The sequence below is a fragment of the Zonotrichia leucophrys genome, chromosome 1, assembly GCF_028769735.1.
Source record: "Zonotrichia leucophrys gambelii isolate GWCS_2022_RI chromosome 1, RI_Zleu_2.0, whole genome shotgun sequence".
Taxonomy (NCBI): Eukaryota; Metazoa; Chordata; class Aves; order Passeriformes; family Passerellidae; genus Zonotrichia; species Zonotrichia leucophrys.
In genome coordinates, this window is record NC_088169.1 from 31,920,669 (window position 1) to 31,939,104 (window position 18,436).

Here is an 18,436-nt window from a genome sequence, read left to right on the forward strand (position 1 = left end):
ACACTGCTTTTGGTGCAGGCCAGGACACAGCTGGCTTTGAGGACTACACATGCTCGTTGATGAGTCCTGTTGAACCTCTTGTCAACCAACAGCCCCAAGTCCTACCCTGTAGAGCTGCTCTCAATCCATTCTCCACCCAGCCTGTGCTTGAACTTGGGATTACCCTTACCAGAAGCAGGACCTTTCACTTGCCCTTGTACTTCATGAGATTCACTTGGTTCCATGTCTCAGGGCTGTCCAGGTCCCTCTGGATGGCATCCCTTCCTCCCAAGACATCAGATACCACACAGCTTGGTGGGGTTGGCAAACTTGCTGAAGGTACAGTCAGTCTCACTGCCCTTATCACCAACAGAGATGTTAAAAAGTGCCAGTCCCCATGCTGATCCCTGAGGGTGCCACACATCACTGGTCTCCATGTGGACATTGAGACATTGACTGCAACTCTGACTGCAGCCATCCAGCTCATTCCTTACCCACTGAGTGACTCCACATCTCTGCACTTTGGAGACAGGGATGTTGTGCAGGACAGTGTCAAATGTCTTGTACAAGTCTGGCTGTTTGCAAGAGGTGAGGGTTAGAGGATTAGAAGAAGCTTGAATGATTACCAAATTGGTAATTTTATGGAAACTTGTTTTCTCTTTCAAATCCCCTTTCCAGTTTTAACTTACCAAGTTAGTAACAAAGAGAATCAAACCCCCTACTTCCATAAATACGGTGACAGCAGAGAATGTTGTGTTAGTAAATGGAATTAGAAGTTTGATAGGTTATAAAATGTGGTATGCAGAGAAAGTTTTCTTTAAAATAAAAAGAAAAACACCACAAAAGAGCTCCCCAGGAATTTGAGGCCACTAGATAGCATGATATCTTAATATAGGTCTATGTGCTTGTTTGTAGAAGGTAGCTGAAAGTATTATTGTCTGATTGAGATCTGAGGAGAAACGTGAGATGTCACAGATGACTTGTAGTCAAACTGACTCTAAGAGGTCAGATTACCTATGGGGTAATTACATTTGTTTATATGGTCAGCAAATCTGTAACTATTTCAGGTGAAGAGTTGTTTCTTGTGCACTTTTAACAGATGTGAAAGAACTGTGTGACCTAACCCATCAAGGTTAGGTTTTGTTGTTATTTTTAATGTTGAAATTATGATACCATGCAGAGATGCTGATTCTAAAGCCACACACTGCTCTGATCAGATCAATGCTTATGGCTTCTTTAAAATGTCCTGTTAGGAATGAGTGTGATTGGCTATTATGTGGTTTTTGGAAGATACTCCTGTTCACTGGTAGCAATAATATGTATGTATACACATAGATCTAAACTAAATGATGGAAGCAAACATAATAAATGAATGCAACAAGTGTGCTTAATACACATGTTTCTACAGAAATGTAGGAGAGATTATTTTATTTTAGTATGTTAAAAAAGCAATAGAAATGCTTTCTTTCACCTAATGTGCTTCAGTCCTTCAGTGTTGCCAAGAATGCAGGCTAGCTATTGACCTGTCCTGTATCTTAAGTGTGCTTCAGTGTTATGGTTGTAATGTTTGCTTAAACTGGAGCTTTGTGCTTGCTTGAGCAGTATAGTTACAGTCTTCCTTTTTATTTGGCAGTTAGTTTGAAAAAATAATTGTGACATGTTGATCTTTGTAAAAGCTGTCACTGTAAATTATGTTTTTGAGGTAATACTGTGATGTTGTTGAAGGTTTCCTAGTTTCTTTTACACTGCTGAATGCTTTAAATCTTGTGCAAGACATGTTAGAAATGTCAAAGTGGGATGTTTTAGTGACAGTTACTTGAAGGTAATTTTCTTCACTGTAAAGAGTTACTGTCCATGTTACATGAATTCATTGCTTTGTGTACTCAGCTGAGCTTTTCTTGTATCAAGTTCTTAAACTGAACTCTTTGTGCCATGAATGTCTACAGCAGAAGTTGCAATGATTTTTGTTGTTCTGCTTTGCTTCTTGGGAATAGAATGTATGAAGGGATGTATGAACACCTCCCCTAGTGTTTCTGTTCAGGGACAGAGATGTGTTAAATACTGATTGCTTATTGTGGGACAGATTTAGCACATGATTTCAGAGATGTTTTTATATCACTGTCCCCTTAGAGAAGAAATGCCAGTAGAGGTGGCTTTACTTAGCTCTGGGAATAAAATAAGAACCAAGTAGCTGGAACCTAAAAAGCCCTGAGGTTTATATTCATCTTTAGAGTATTGGGCAGTGTTGTTTACTAGTCAGAGAAGTGTGAATCCTAGTAAAGTTAACAGTCAGATCAGGACAAATAATTTGCAAATCTGTGATTGTGCGATTTCCTTTGTGGAATTCTTTTGTTTTTTGTTTGGGTTTTTCTTTTAGGGAGGGGGATTGGGGAATTTTTGGTTGGTTGTTTGGGGGATTTTTTTGTTGATTGATTGGTTGGGTGGGGTTTTTTTTGTTGTTGTTGTTTGTTTGCTTTTTCCCCATCACTGTGGCTTGCTTTTCTCTGCTTTAAAAGAAGACCTTCAGCTCGAGTGCTGCCAATAACTTCTCAAACAAATCATGTATTTAATTATCCTTATTGTCTGAAGGAAGTGCACAGACAGAGGACCATATGCTTCTGTTGACTTGACCTCCTTATTTGTGGGTGTCTGGATTTTCTGATATATTATTCTTTTTATTCTTTGTGTCCAAAGGAACATTCAGACTCGCTGTCAGCCCTCATCAGGGGATGTTTGAATGTGGTGTCATACTGGATTTTATAATTGATTTGTAAATCTTCTTAATTGTGACTTTCTTTATTGAATAAATTCTATCTAGAAGCGGAGGTGTGCAATTGCATCTGGAGACATTTAAAACTGTTCCTGGCTGTTCTATCCAGCTATGAAGATACTCCTTAAGTAAATCATTCATCAGTTGTCACAATTCTAGTTTGGCTTCTTTGGCTTTTTAATTTCTTAGGACTTTTTTTCCTCTAGAAAAATGTTGAATTTTGTGGCTTTTTAGAAAAAAAAATCAAACAAACATGATGTACCATTTCATGCTTCCATTTTCATTGGTAAGCTACATAATTTTTAGTGTATTTATATTAAAGATTGAAAAAATGGAGGGAAAGCAAATTCTCAGATCAAAGAACTATTTACAAGAAAATTGATTCTGAAATTTACAGATCAAAGTAGAAAGGTTTAACCGGTTGATATGACAAAGGATCATATTCAGATTGCTTAAAAAATTTTAGAGAAAACAACTTCAGCTCCTGCTGCAATGGAATGTTTAAACATGAGTATATAGACTGAGATTGGATCAGGCCCTGAAAGTTTCAAAGCAAGCACTTCAGACTTGTGCTAGTGCACTAAATGTGGAGAGAACAAAAAACATTATTTGTTTATAGAGATCCTTGAAGTGCAAAATGTAAAAAGTTGCAACGAGAAATGAAGTAATTAGAATTATTGAGGTGTTTTTTTACCAAAGTTAGGAAAACCTGCAGAACCTTCCCTCAAAAACAAGTTGTTCTTCACAATGAAAGCTACTTGAATGAGCACTTTTAAAAATACTGGCAGTCCTGATAAATACATCTCTATGTGGAAAACAAGGGCAATAAAGAGTAGTTCTGATGGATTGTTTTTGTGGATTGAACTAGTGAATTGCTGAAATGACCTATCAATTTGAATAACAAGATTAGGGATAAAGAAATGACTTGCCCACTTGTTTTCCTGCATCTTGATTTTGTTTGTTTGTTTCCTGATGCAGAAAATGTTTTGTCATGATTAGTAGGATGCATTTTTTTGTGAATCATCTCCCATATTTTTCTGTCTTTAATTTCACAGAGTATTATACTCACAAAAATTTGCATGGCCTCTAATCCCTTCAAAATAATAAGATAGCTTTATGAATAGGCATAGCTACAAACTCTGTAACTAAAAAGGCCTACAGAATCAAGTGTTGAAAGAGGACTGATAAAATTTGACCTTGAGCAGTTTTCTTAAGAGCTTTTATTTATAGCATGTCTTGTTGTTAGCCTTTACAGTATACTGCTTTATTTGTATTTGCATGGTTGATTGCTTTACTGCTTTGGATTTTATAACTCATCATAGCTTGTTTATAAAAGTTTTAATTTCACTTTAAGAGCAGGGAAGCTAATTAGCTTTTGTTGAGTAGTCATCCATGGTAATACATTGTAACATTTCAAGGACACCATGTATCAGCTTTTAGCCAGCTTTGAGACAAGTCAAAATTTGATTTGTGTGCGCACTTGAGGTTTAAACTTTGGGGACAAATTTTGTTAACACCTTCTTTACTCTTCACTGTTTGACATTGCTGATTTCTAAATATGATTTGTGCCTATGTGCAGGTTTTGACACTTGATAATTAGCTCAGCTTGCTATAGTGTTTTGCTGTTTTTGTAAGTCTAAATGTCACAGGAGGATTCTGGAACATCTTTAATATCTTGTGTGGACACAGCTTTTTGTCTGTGCCTTTGTGATTGGTTAGACAATTCCTCTGCTTGCCTCCCTCGGTCGGATATTTGAGAATGTGGTGCCTCGTCTGTGCCTTGTGGAAATCTCTGAGCTCTGGAGTCACTTCCAAAGGGCAATGGAGGCAATGTGCATGCTGTCTCAGTAAATGCCAGTGTGTGGATTTTGTCTGTGCATCTTTGTGGACACTGGATGACTGTGCAGTGCAGTAGGAACAGAATTTCATATCACAATAATGGGTAATTGTATTTGCAGTTACATTTTGCAAAACCTGTGCTAAAAAGAAAATATAGTCTTTGTCAAAGAGTGTCAGTTTTAAGATGAAGTTTAGAATTACTTAAGTGTTAGCATGGTAAGAGTTTTATTTTATATATTAGAGAAATTCACTTTTTCTGGTTGACAGTGGAAATAATTTAGTCTGGCATGTATTAGCATAGCAGGGTTTTAATTTAAAAGGATATCTGCTTTTAAGAGATGAAGATGAGTATTTTATCACTAATACTACAAATGTGATGGCTTGTAAGGTACTTGGGTATTATGAACCAAGCATGATCTAAAAGAGTCATATTGCTTACATCTGTGGGAATGAAATGCAGGTCCATGCAGGTATCATCATGACTTACTGGATACTGATTTGCTTGATACTACAACTTCATGGATCACATACAACATCTGAACTGATTTTACGGGAAGTGCAGTATTTAATTTTTATACCTCATGTAGCTCAAACAAAGGAGTGTTCCTGTAAGAGCTGTGCCAGATTGAATTGGCTGGCACATTGACAAATCCCTAATTCACTGAGGAATGACCTCCTCTTGCCTCACCACTGTCTCTGTGTGAAACTCAGTGTGGAAGCTTGCTGCCAGTTAAGACCTCTACTCTCTATCAACGTGTAAACTGATCAACATCCTTGATGGGAGTGTAATGAATTAATACATGAAGCTTGTTAGAGCCTCTGACCCATGGCATGATGGTAACTACTGCGGGGCTTTTATAATGGGAGTAAATGAGTTGGAGAATAACTAATCACAGAAATACCTGAATTAGCACTAACTACAGTGTGTTCTCACACATTCAAATATTTATTTAATGGCATTTTAATAACTCTTCAATAGGGTGTACAGAAAAATGGGGCTTTTGCTGCAGAACCTTTAACTTGTGAAAGCTGAAAGGGTTGTCATTAGGGTGGGCCATAAAGTGTTACATTGGAGAATGCAGTGATACATTGGTGAATGTGTGATACATTGTTGATTTGAATCATGATTTGAAGTCTCCCCGCTTGGGTAGAGGAAAAGTCCTGTTGTGTCTGGTATTTGTTCCTTCTCTAGGCGTTTTACTTATTGAGTATTTGTGTACAAAGCTTTGTTGTCAACCAGGGCCTTTTGTCTGTGTGTCCTGTTGTTCTTTAATGAAAAAAGGGGGTGAGTGAGGTATGGTTCAGTTGGGCAAGGGCAAAAAATATAAATCAGGCCTACAATTAATTGGCAAAGCTAAGCCCTCTGTGCTTGGCTTGCTATCCTTTTTGAGTGCCAAGTCTATTGCTGATTACCTTTTTGTCTGTGTGGCAGATCCATCACTTTGGATGTTTAGCTGGTTTGGAGTTTGAAGGAAAGCTCAGCTGCCTGCTTGTGATATGGAAAGGTCATAAAGCTTTTCCTGATCCTGTCTGATGCATCTGTCTTTGGTACAACCAGCCATACTAAAACAGAGCTCTTGAGTAAATTATAGCTTGTGTTTTATTCATTTAATTGTTTATTTATGTGAATGCAGCCACCTTAGTTCAACAATCTTAATTCGATGTGTTCAATTTTCAGTTGTGAATATGGCCTGTGATTTAACATGTTTGGGAACCTGCTTGATTGATAAGATAAATAACAGCTTGTAAAGCTTTCATGCTGCTTTTTGTGTTGTAGACTGTAGTTCTTTTAGCAGACAGTCAAGGCTTTCCTTGGGGAATAATGGCAACACTGAGCATTGCCGAAACATTCTTTGGTTGCGAAAGGGTTTTCAGGCAATTCTGTTTCCTTTTACAAGTGTGCACTCCACTCAGTTTAGAAGTGCACTCAAATAGTTTCTTCATGAAGTTTTCATGTTAGAGTAGAACTGGCTGTTTCAGTTGGAAGGGAACTACAGTGGTCATCCAGTGCAGCTGCCTGACCACCTCAGGGCTGACCAGATGCTAAAGCACATTGTTAATGCCATTGTCCAAATGCCTCTGAAACACCGACAGGCTTGGGGCATTAAAAAAATCTAACTTAGCTAAAAAAGTAACATGATCCAGAAACTAAGCTGTTGATGATTTTTATTGACTTTGAGACTCTGTAGCCTTGAAATTGCTTTGAGTTTCCACAGTATGTTTTCTGTTTTGTTGTTCAGTAGATATTTCATTTGGAATTACAATTCAGCAGGTGTTCTGACAGTGTTGGTAATTTACCTGGAATTCAGATTTATGCTATTTCAGTTGAGCTGAAATACTCTGCAAAATGCTTTTCTAAATTCAAACTGCAGCCTATTTTCTTATTCCTTTAGTTGAATGTCCCTTTTTATCTCAAGGGAAAACTCTTTGCTGTTACAAAAAGCAGGGGTGAAAGTACATTAACAGATTTTTCAAGAAGTACATAAGCTCAAACTAAGAAATTATATGCATGCAAAGATGTTAGAAACTCCATGTTTTAAAACTTTGAATTTTTCTTCAAATTTAGACAACTCTTTAGCAATCTGTGTAGTCAATATTGTCTATGGCTAAGAGGAGAGTGGACTGAGTTTGTAATTTTGGGTTAGTGGTGTCTTTTTGGAATATTTTTTTTTTTTACAGTTATGTAGTAGAAGAATTGTAAATAACCCAGAGGAGGCTGAGGGCTGAGATTTCATCTCTGGTTAAAAACCGGCAAACCACCCAAGCTTCATTTGAATTTTCACTTTTCAAAAGACTGCATCAACTTTCAAGTGAGCTTGTCTAAATTCTATGTTCTGCATATTTAAGGGAACGTATTGCAACAAAGGAAAAAAGTTGACAAAGTACTGATTCAGTTGGCATAGTGCTAGGAGAGCTGCACAGCATCTGGCCAGCTAAAATATTTAGTCTTTAGCTTCTGGAGTTTTGCTGGACCGACTAGAATTTAAGAGAAAAGTTATGAAGAATTAATGCTTTCATTTCTGAAGTAATTTCTTAGCAAGATATTTATTTTATTTGATCTTTCTGGCTTCCAGAGAAAAGTGTGGAAAATCTTCTCATTTTAATGTAAAATAGTACATTATTCTTAAATAAAAATATGCTTGTATGCTGAAATTATTGGAGACCAGATGTCTTCAATATTGGCTACAGCTGCTGTTAGAGGGATGTTTTGTTTGTCAGAGAACAGACAGATATGTTTGGGGTTCTTCCATCAGTGTTGTAAGGCCAATAACTTAGTGTCTGAATTCCTTCTTCTGTCCTCTTAAATAACTCTAGTATGAATTAAGAACAGAATCCATAATCCTGTAGAAAAAGAATCTTTTTTTACTGGTGGTGATCACTCTGTTTTCTCTGTGGTTTTAGGCTCACTACTCTCCTTTTGACTGTAATAGCAATCAAAAAAAGTGTTTTCATACTTCTGGACAAGAAATCAATTCAATTTCTTTTGGTTTTGGAGAAATCTCTGAACAGTAAAACACTAAATGGTCAAATGTGTTTTGAAAATATCAGGTGCACTATTGACTGTTTTGTATATACAATGCCTACAAGTCAGCTTGTCATAGAATGGGAATCTCAGTTGGAAGGGACCTACCAACAATCATTTAGTCCAACTGCCTGACCACTTCAGGACTTAGCAAAAGCCAAAGCATGTTATTAAGTGCATTGTCCAGATGCCTCCTAAATACTTTATGCACTCCAGGAAACCTGTTCCAGTGTTTTACCAATGTCTCAGAACAGAAATGCTTTCTGATGTCCAATCTGAACATCCCTTGGCATAGCTTAGGCCATTCCCATGTGTGCTGTCACTAAACACCAGGGAGAAGAGCTCAACCATCCCTCTCCAATTCCCCCCTCTGCACAGGAATCTGCACAGAGCAATGAGGTCACCCCTCCAACCCCCTTTTCTCCAAACTACACTGACCCAAAGGCCCCAGCCATTCCCCCAGGACAGACCTTCCTGCCCTGCCACCAGCTGTGTTCCCCTCCTCTGGATGTATTCAGAGAGCTCCACATCCTTTTTAAACTGTGGCGCCCAGAACTGCACACAGCACTCCAGGTGAGACTGCACCAACCACTGCCTTTCCTTCATCTTGCCTTCATCCATGAGGAGGGTGATTTTATCACGGAATGATACCGAATTAGTTGAATAGGACTTTACCAAACTTGACCTCAGTCAAAGTTTAAATAAAAATAGTTTCTTAAATTTAATCTTGTAGGCTCATTCTCACATACTTAGTCAGGAACTCTAAAAAGTCAAATTAGAATATTTATAAAATGCTGATGGCTTAAGGGATGCTTTTCTAAAGCCTGGGACATGTGGTCACTGCTAATGGTGGTACTGTAAAAGTCTAAGAAGTATTTTCTCATTTGCCAGTGCCTTTCAGTATGAGATCAAATTTGTTGTGGTTTTTTGTTTGTTTGTAAGTAATAAGTATCTGAGCGGTTGATCTTTGAAGGGCTGCAAGTATGCTAAAGATCTGAGTGTTGGGCATTTAAATTTAATTTGTTTAGTTTAAAAGTACAGGCAGCCATATTATAAAACAAGTACCAAAATGCCAAATTACATGTTATTCTCCAAAAACATGAAAAGGGCTCTACTAGTGTTAGAGATGTAAATGTTTTAGGTCATGTAAGTTCACATAAATAAAGAATTATTTTTTACTTTCATTTTACATAAATAACTAGAAAAATATTCATAGGGCAGTAGACTTAAAAATTTTATTGTATTTGTAATCTTAGGATTTTTAGTTACATTTCACTGAATAATATTGTGCCTAATTGAAAAAAATCGCTGTATACTTGTGAAGGATAGATTCCCAGAGTTTATGTATCTTTTAGAGCAGTCTCCTTAACCTAGATATGTCTGGTTGAAGCAACAAATACTTGTCTAGTATTTCTCAAAGGAAATAATGCTTTTGAGGTCTCCAGTACCACGGGTGCAATACCAGTACAGTTCACTGGAAGCATCAGAACTGAACTACTTTGTTAGTTATCATTGGCAAATAAGAATGGCCTTCTTGCCAGAAACTTCAAAAAATTTTCCCAGTCTTCTAAGTGCTGCTGACTAAAGCATCAATTCCTATTTCAAAGAGCAGCCTGGATCCAGTCAGCAGTGTATAGTGTGCCTAGCACTGTGGAGTGGGCCAGCAGCTGTGTTCTGGGTTTGTTGGCACAAAAGCAATAATCTTATGGTTTTAATGAAAGAAGCAAAATAAAGCTGGCAAAGGAGATGTTTTAAGAGATAGTGAACCATGTTTTTATTTTTTCATCTTCAGAACAGAGGGCATTTTACTTAATTAAGTTTTCTAAATATAATTGGAGCAGTACATCCCAGCTACCAAAACAAAAGAGGAAAATAAATGTAAATTGAAAGAATTTGGAGGAAAACCAGCCTTATTAACAAGGCGAGTTGACTCTAATTCCTTCTTGCCCTGTGTCTTATGTAATATAGCAACAAAAAGGGTTTCAAATTGCTTGCTAAACTTCTACTTCCCTGCAATATGAAATATTGCAATATGAAAAGGCTGGGAGTGGATAGGTAAGTAACAAGAGAGATATGTCTGTGGATGTCAGCTGAGTGGCTGGAATATTGATTGAGTTACAAATTCACTCAAAATACTCTAGTCAGTGTCTGTGTATTGGTTGAAGGGGGATGATAGTGATGATGATGAGCAGAGGATTTGAGGAAATTACCAATAGGAAGAAGGATGGATACAAAATCTAGGCCCACTTACTTTACTGGGTGTCAAGGGAAAAGGGAATATATCAGCAAATCAGTTTTGGTGTTTCCATTTCCCTTTTGGTCCCCTTTCAAGAGTATGTGTATGTATCAACATCAGCAGAATTTTGGTAAAAAATGTTGTTCTTCAGTTCTCAGGCACTGACCCATAATAAGTTAAAACTTGGGTTTAAAATTTATATGTCTGAAATACTGTCAAGTTCCACTTATCCTTAATGAAGCATTCAGAGGGGTCTTTCACAAGATGTCACCTGTGCTTTTGTAAGGGGCCACTGCTGTGTGACTTCTTGAAAGAAGTGGTTTGTGGGCATCTGTTCCAAGAAATGGTTCAGAACTGCCTTGTGCTGGGTGCTCAGGGTGTCCCTGGTCTGTGGCTGAGGTGAGGGCATCCCCCTCAATGTCTGTCCCCATCCTGGTAAGTGCAGCTGTCCCCTTGCCGTGCTGAGGGGACAGCTCCTCAGGTGGGGCCGTGCCGGGCTCTGCCTTCCTTGGAGAATTCCAGGTGCTCCAAAGCTGAGCAGTGTTAGCTGCTGGTCAGATCTGTCAGCAGGGGTTGGTTTCCACAAATAACCTGGATCATGGTTTTCTCCCCAGAAAAGCTGATTGCCTGTTATAGCATCCCATGAATTCCCTCCCCTCAGCCAATTCCCAAGGGCATTACCTTGGAAAGACTTACCATAGAGTTCATTCCTCCTGTGGGACAGATGAGACTCCCTCATGGACCTCGCCCATATTTTACAACCTACCCTGGTTTCTCCCTTCTCTGTTTTCTCACTGGTTGTGTACCCCTGGTGGCTGCTACCCCTGGAGACCAATCTCCTTTGCCCTGCCCTTATCTCTGCCCCCATCCCTTCCCATTCTGAAGCTGTCCAGAGCCCACGGTAGCCCTCGTTTTTCACCTGCATTCCCTTTGGCTTCCACACAATAAATCTCACTGGGATTAACTCCTGAAGAAGGACCCTTCTTGCCTCTCTCACTGAGCCAGCTGTGGTGTGTGAGTCTGACTGCACTGCCTGAATATTAATCCAACTGGCTCTTCCACAGGAGGTGCTTGTTGGAAACAGCTAATAGACATCAGTGTCCCCATCCACCGCTCACATTGGGTGCTGGCACCCAGCTCTTCAGGTGGGGCCATACCGGGCTCTGCCTTCCTGGGAGCATTCCAGGTGCTCCAAGCTGAGCAGCCTTAGCTGCTGGTCAGATCTGTCAGCAGGTGTTGGTTCCCACACATAACCTGGATCGTGGCTTTTCTCCCCAGAAAAGCTGATTGCCTACCAGCGGGAGTTCCACGCGCTGAAGGAGCGGCTGCGCATCGCCGAGCACCGCACGCTGCAGCGCTCCTCCGAGCTCAACGCCATCCTGGAGCAGTTCCGCAGGGCCGTGGCCGAGACCAACGGCAGTAAGAATGCCATGAATAATTTTTCAGGTACATGCTCCAAAATATTTTTTTTTATAATTCTGCAATGCCAGTATTTCTTGTTGTTACTCTAGAATAAGAAATTGCTCCCAAGATTGGTGAATGAAGCTGTTCAGCAGTGTGAATAAAGTTGTATCTGATGTGGGTGTTTTTTGGTTTGTTTTTTCCAGTTGTTGTCCTTAATGATTCACCCACACTTTTTCAGTCCCTAAACTCATAAGAATTACTTACTCCACACCAAGCTCCCAAAGTTTAGAACTTCTGGTTACTTAATCTGTTAGGTTGAATATATTTTGATGATTAATTTACATCACTTTTTAAACAGAGTCAGAGAGGAAAAGTGAGCAAACAGAAGAAATGGATGAACTTCAAGCAGTTAAAATAAGCTTAAAAGTCAACTGGAAAGTATTAAATCATATAGACTAAAGTATTGCTTATGATTTGTACGAAGTACAGGAAATGGCCTTTTCGGTAACTAGTGATTAAACTGGTAAAATCTTCCATTAGTTTTTACCCATTTTGGAGACTGATAGTCAGATTTATAAAAAGCTGTTTGGCAATATTAGAGAAAAACACTGCAATATTCACCAGGCTATTGATGTTGGCTTCTAAAATCACACTGTTTTGATTTTTTTGCTCTGATTTTTGTGGATGGAAAATGAATAACAAATAAGTACAAATTTTCTCTCAATAAGTACAAATTTTTTCTCAACTTGGTAGGTTGCAGAAATGTCACCATATTGGTCTTAAGGAGTTGGTCTATAAGGAGTTGAAACTCGAAGAGTTTTGCTATTCAAAAGCGTGGAACAAGATTTTTTTGAATTTGTTGTCTACTTGCCTTTGTGCTGTGATTTACAATTTTCAGTTGGGTATTTTTGGTTGGGAAATGGTTATAATTATAGGCTCCAATGTTGATGCCACTCATGAATTGCTGTCTGACACTAATGGCCTGATCTCAGTAGTTCCCTGGATCTCCAGGAATTGCACAGATAAAGGTTACATTTAACATGGTCTATAAAGCTTGTCTTCCTATTTCATGTGTGTGTTTTTGCTTTTAAAGTAAAGCGTGGAAGAGGTCAAATAATTTTGATTCTGGATATAGGATTAAGTTATTACCACATTTGTTTCTAAAATTGACTTAGCTTGCTTTTAGGCAATATGCTTATAAGGAGTTATTCTCTTCTGATGCAGCTGAAAGTACAAATTCATTTAACATTCTACCATGTCTGGATCCCAGCTGGGATGGACATGCACTTTTTTCATGCAGAGCCATAATGGGAAGCCATCTGAATTACTGAGCTTTTGTGCTCAGAACATAGGATTAGGTAGGTTTTTATTAAGCTTAATACACTTAAGTATACATAATACTCTTTGCTCTCTTTGAAGCTGAAAGAATTCCAGATTGTTTTGTGTAGATCCTTATTCATTCAGACAAGAGCTGTCATACTTGGAGAGAATTTAGTCCAGGTTTTGCAGTTGAAGTTAAAGAAATGTTAGCAGGAAAAGTAAAATGTTCCTGTATTGGAGTCTATCAAGATAGACATACCTACTTATGGCATCTATTTACAAAGCTTTTTGTGAGGTTTGACGTGGTTAGGAATTTAGTTTCACCTAAAAATAAATGCTTTAAAAATCCCCAAATATACAGAACCAAAATCCACAACAAATCCCATCTATCTTTGTAGAAGCTGTGCTAAGACTCTGAGAGGAATTACACTTATGGCTTTCTTTTTCTTGCTTCTCAATTTTATCTCAAGAAATCTTGACTACAGTTTTTTGCTTAACTTGATATTATAAAGCCCATAAGTTTTTGAAGATCCATATGCTATCATATTTTTCATTTGAAATGAGTTGTTTTCACACTTGATGCAAGAAAATTAACACACCCAGCAGCGTAATTTTAAAAACTGTTATTTGCAACTTTGAGAGCCACCTGGACATACTGTAAGGCAGTTTCAGTAGAAAGAGCAAGAATGATTCTAATGGAATCTAATAGGATAATTCTGTGCTAATGGACTAAATTGAGTTTGTGTTAATCTTTTTTTTTTTTTTTTCAGGAATACTCAAAATATCAACTGTATGTTTAATGCTATTTTATTTTGTATCTCTATGTGCAGTATATTCCAATATGTATTCATAGCTCTGAAAAATTATTTGCAGTAGTGTTTGCTGGATGGTAATGACTTCTGTAAGCAACAGTGAAAAATTATTTTGGGAAATAAGCCTCCCATTTGATTAATTGGGGAAAAAACCCAACAAAATCACCAACCCCCCAAATAAATGGAGCATTATTTACTTCTGTAAATTTGCACTAAGTCTTATGTGATCAAATAAATATTAACTGTATTTGTAACAAGATTGTAGGTGCAAAATAGTCTTGGCTGGTTTTTATTTAAAAATCGAAATAAGAAAAGACTTCTTTGTAGACAAAATATGATGACTCAGAAAAGTGCATAATTTATTCTGATTTTCAGTAAGGACCAAGCTTGGAATTTTATAATGTTTACTATTGCTTAAAATTTCATATAATTTGTTTTCTGCATTTCTGATTTCATGTATGTTTGCAGATGAGACGCTGAAGCTGTTAAAAGAGCTAACAAGTAAAAAATCTCTTCAAGTGCCAAATATCTATTACCATTTGCCTCATTTGTTGAAAAATGAAGGAAGCCTTCAACCTTCTGTGCAGGTTGGCCTTGGAAGGACAGGAGGTATGCTGATATGATGGTTATTTCATGTTTTATATCTGGAGGACCTTCTAGTTTTAGGAAAAGAATTTACTGCATTTCTTGGTAGATGAAGGACATCTCATTTAACTTGTGTGATATTGAAATCCTTTAAATTCACACTGAGTCTGAGATGAAAGGAGCTTGGTTTCAGCTTTGCTCTTTTCTGCATAATCTCAGTCACTCCCCATGCCATGTTAAGACACACATTAAGAAGCATTTAGTTTGGATGAATTTTTTTGTAGCTAAAGGGAAACAAAGCTCAAGCAGTACAGAATCTGGCTTTTCAGATTTTTAGGGCAACCATGCATGGTTGTAATTATTTTAACATTGATGTTTCTCTTGTTCTGAACAGTATATTTCAATATATAAATTAAAAGTTGAGAGAGGTAAGTTAACCAGATATAATTGCATCAATAAAATCTGGACAATGTTGTAGTTAATCCTGGCTTGTATTTTTTCATTACTTCAGTGAGTTTGATTGCTCCTTCTTTTAACAGAAGGTATGCCTGTATGACAGATGTGTGGGCTCAGGCCACAGGTTTATTCTTCTGACTATAAATACCTTTTATTTCAATGTTGTTGTTCAGGGAGGAAAAATCTAATAATTCGTTATTGTTTTAAGTGAAGTCTGTATTATGTCCCCCTGGGAATATATGGCAGAAATTTGGAATTGAAAAATAGGAATTGGAATCAGATTTATTTAATTAAACAGAGGGAGGAAATTCAGGGTTTTAGGACTTGATGAAGTCTGCTTTATCCTTTCACTGCATTCCTGCTGCTGTCTGCAGTGTTCCCAGAAGGTGACCAGCCCTAGGTACAGTGCAGAAGAAAAGCTATGGAAAAGTTAAGCAACACAGGACTCAAATGGCTTGCTGAAAGATGATGTTAATAACTTTGTAGCTGAGGATGTATTGCTTTGCATTTGTGGTGCTTTTATCAGAGAAAAGGAACTTTGTTGAGGAACTTCCATGCAGTTCTGTTGTCCTGGACTTGTTTATTTAGAAGAACCAAAACCAGGTGCAAGAAAATTAATAGAGGCTTTCAGCAGTATTATTTTAAAAGATAACTTCTGAGAAGTTAAATACTTGGGTTTTGAAGAATGGTTATACCAGTTTTATTTTAAAACTTCAGTTAGGGAGTTTAATCAGTCTTGGTGCACCTTGTCTGAATAATACTGTGGTTATTGATAATTTCCCATTGCACTGGGGTTTGTGTGACAACATTTTGGTAACAGGGAGGCTCCAGGGGTACTTCTCTAAGAGAGGCCAGCAGATTTCCCTGTCTCCAGTGGAACCATTAGCCAGACCAGCACCACTGGAATAACAGATTGAAGAGGGGGGAAAAACTGCTGAAGGGCAATTGCAGCTGGAGAGAGGAGTGAGAACATGCAAGGTCAGTGCAGAAGGAGGGGAGGAGGTGCTGCAGGGCAGAGTCCCCTGCAGCCTGTGGTGAAGAGCATGGAGATGCAGCTGTGTCCCTGCAGCCCATGGAGCAGAGATCCACCTGCAGCCTCTGGAGGACCCCATGTCACAGCAGGAGGGTGCCCAAAGGAGGCTGTGAGCCCCTGGAAAGCCCACACAGAAGCAGGCTCTTTGGCAGGACCCGTGGGTCCATGCAGAGAGGAGCCCATGCTGGAGCAGCCTTACTGGCAGGACTTGTGACCCTGTGGAGGATCCACAGTGGAGGAGCCTGTTCCTGAAGGACTGCAGCCCATGGAAGGGACCCATGCTGGAGCAGTTTATGAAGAACTGCAGCCTGGGGAAAGAACTTCCATTGGAGATGTTCATGGAGGACCATCTGCCATAGTAGAGACCCCATGCTGGATCAGGGGAAGAGTCTGAGGAGTCCTTCTACTGAGGAGGAAAAAGTGATGGAGGTGTCATGTGTGATGAACTGAATTCCAGCCTCCATTTCCCATGCCCCTGTGCTCCTGGGAGGAAGGAGGTAGAGAAATCAGTGTGAAATTGAGCCCAGGAAGAAGGGAAGGGTGAGGGAAAGATGTTTTTAGATTTGGGTTTATTTCCCATTACCCTCTGTTCATTTTCTCAGTAATAAATTAACTTCCTCAAGTCTGCTTTGACTGTGACAGTGAGGAGGGTTGTCTCCCTGCCCTTATTTCTACCCATGAGCCTTTCATTGTGTTTTCTCCTCCCTGTCCAGCTGAGGAGGTGAGCAATAGAACAGCTTTGGTGGGAACCTGGTGTCCAGTCAGGATCAGCCCATCACACCTACACAATTGTCTGGCATGTCTAGGATTGGGAGTTTTTGTCTTCTGTGTTTGTTCTGAGAACTGGTGTTAACTGTTAGTCATGCTGTTGATGCTAGGTGGCATATTTTAAACTATTTTTAATTACTGCAATCTCCACCTTTTAAACCTTTGCATTTATTAAGCAATGCCTTATTGCAAGATTTTTTTTTTCTATCTTGTGTATGCAATCACTGAAAGTACCTTTCTGGTTTGTTTGATTTCAGTTTCCATTGTAATGGGAATACCTACAGTGAAAAGAAAAGTCAAGTCTTACCTTACAGAAACTCTCCACTCCCTTATTGATAAGCTGTCCCCTGAAGAAAAACTGGATTGTGTTATGGTTGTCTTTATAGGAGAGGTAAAATTGCTTACATTTTTTAATACAATTTCTAACCTGCCTTTAATCACAAGTTCCTTTCAGGAACTGATGAGGATCTGCTTTTTCTGCAAGATGCAGACAGATGACTCTCTTCTTCCCATAAAAGGAACATGTCAGTCTTGGGTTTCTGAGATACTGTCCTGAAGAGCCCAGGTTTTTCTGTTATCAGGGGAATGGTGGACATGGATTCAGTGAAGTGGTTATTTTGCAAATCTTATGTTTATATTTATTGGCAAAGAGATGTTATTCCTTCAACATAAGAATAATGGCAAAGGAACTCTGTTGTAGGGGAGAATTCCTTCCATTTTCTTTGTGCTGCTGCTTAGTCCTCTGTCAAACGAGTGCTGCAGTTGGAGATGTGAGGCACAGATTGTTATTGAATTAATTTTCTGGACAATGTGAATGTTTGAAGCCCAGACCTTTCTAATGGATTAATTCAGTGTTCAGTTGGACTGTTTGTTCACTTTGGCTCTGATTTAGTGGAAATCAAATTTAGGAAAATGATAGAGTACTTTCAGAAATAATTCTGTTAGATGCTGGGAATTGCATGTACCTATTTTGTTCTCTATGCTTTTCTCAGAAGTCTGACTTGGACAGTGGGAAATTTATGTTTGACCTTCATCCATCTAACTGCAGTGCTCTGCTGAAACAGTGTTTATAAGTCCCACAGATGAAAATTCAAATCCCCAACTATAACTGGAAATGGTTTTAATTTAGTGAGCTGGTGTCCATTCAGGGATGAATCAGTAGAAAATCAGTCCTTTTAATACTCCTCCTATCAACATATTTTAAAACTTTCATTGGAAAGTTTGTAAACATTTTGCTTTTATCTGAGAATTGTTTCTCAGTATTTTCTAATGCAAATTGCTCTATTTTCTTTTTCCTGATAGCCAGTCAAAAACTATCTGTCTGGACAGATATAGTTTTTCTGGGAAAAAAATGCTTTTAAAACATTTCTTGGTTGAGAGTATCAGGGAACAGAATTCTTTCTGAATTACTGGAATGCTGTGTTTTTCTTCACTGTATTAGTTGGAAAAATTTTATTGCCTGTGAATGTGGCTTATTTTCAAGGTTTAAAACTGAAGTTTCTTTTGTTTTGCTTAAGGAAGTCTGAACTATGAGGTCTGTCTGTTATCATTGGATTCTCTGACTTCTGCAAAATTTGGAATAGGAGTGAAGTGTCCCCAGTGCCCCATCTTGTGTTGCCTTAGACAAGGCATATTGCTGTACCTGGGTTTTCCAGAGCTGGAAACTTCCTTCCTTTGAGGTGCTGTGGAACACTCTCACCTTGGGAGTGTT

The 18,436-nt window shown here is 38.5% G+C and overlaps 1 protein-coding gene across 1 annotated transcript in view; it reads left to right on the forward strand.

The window, feature by feature from the left end:
• MGAT4A (alpha-1,3-mannosyl-glycoprotein 4-beta-N-acetylglucosaminyltransferase A) overlaps window positions 1-18,436 on the forward strand; it is a 78,213-nt gene that overhangs the window by 15,958 nt on the left and 43,819 nt on the right. The window contains exons 3-5 of the mRNA XM_064711007.1: window positions 11,626-11,793; window positions 14,352-14,492; window positions 16,983-17,116. Of these exons, the coding sequence (XP_064567077.1) occupies window positions 11,626-11,793; window positions 14,352-14,492; window positions 16,983-17,116 (443 nt within the window). The remainder of the gene's footprint in view (window positions 1-11,625; window positions 11,794-14,351; window positions 14,493-16,982; window positions 17,117-18,436) is intronic.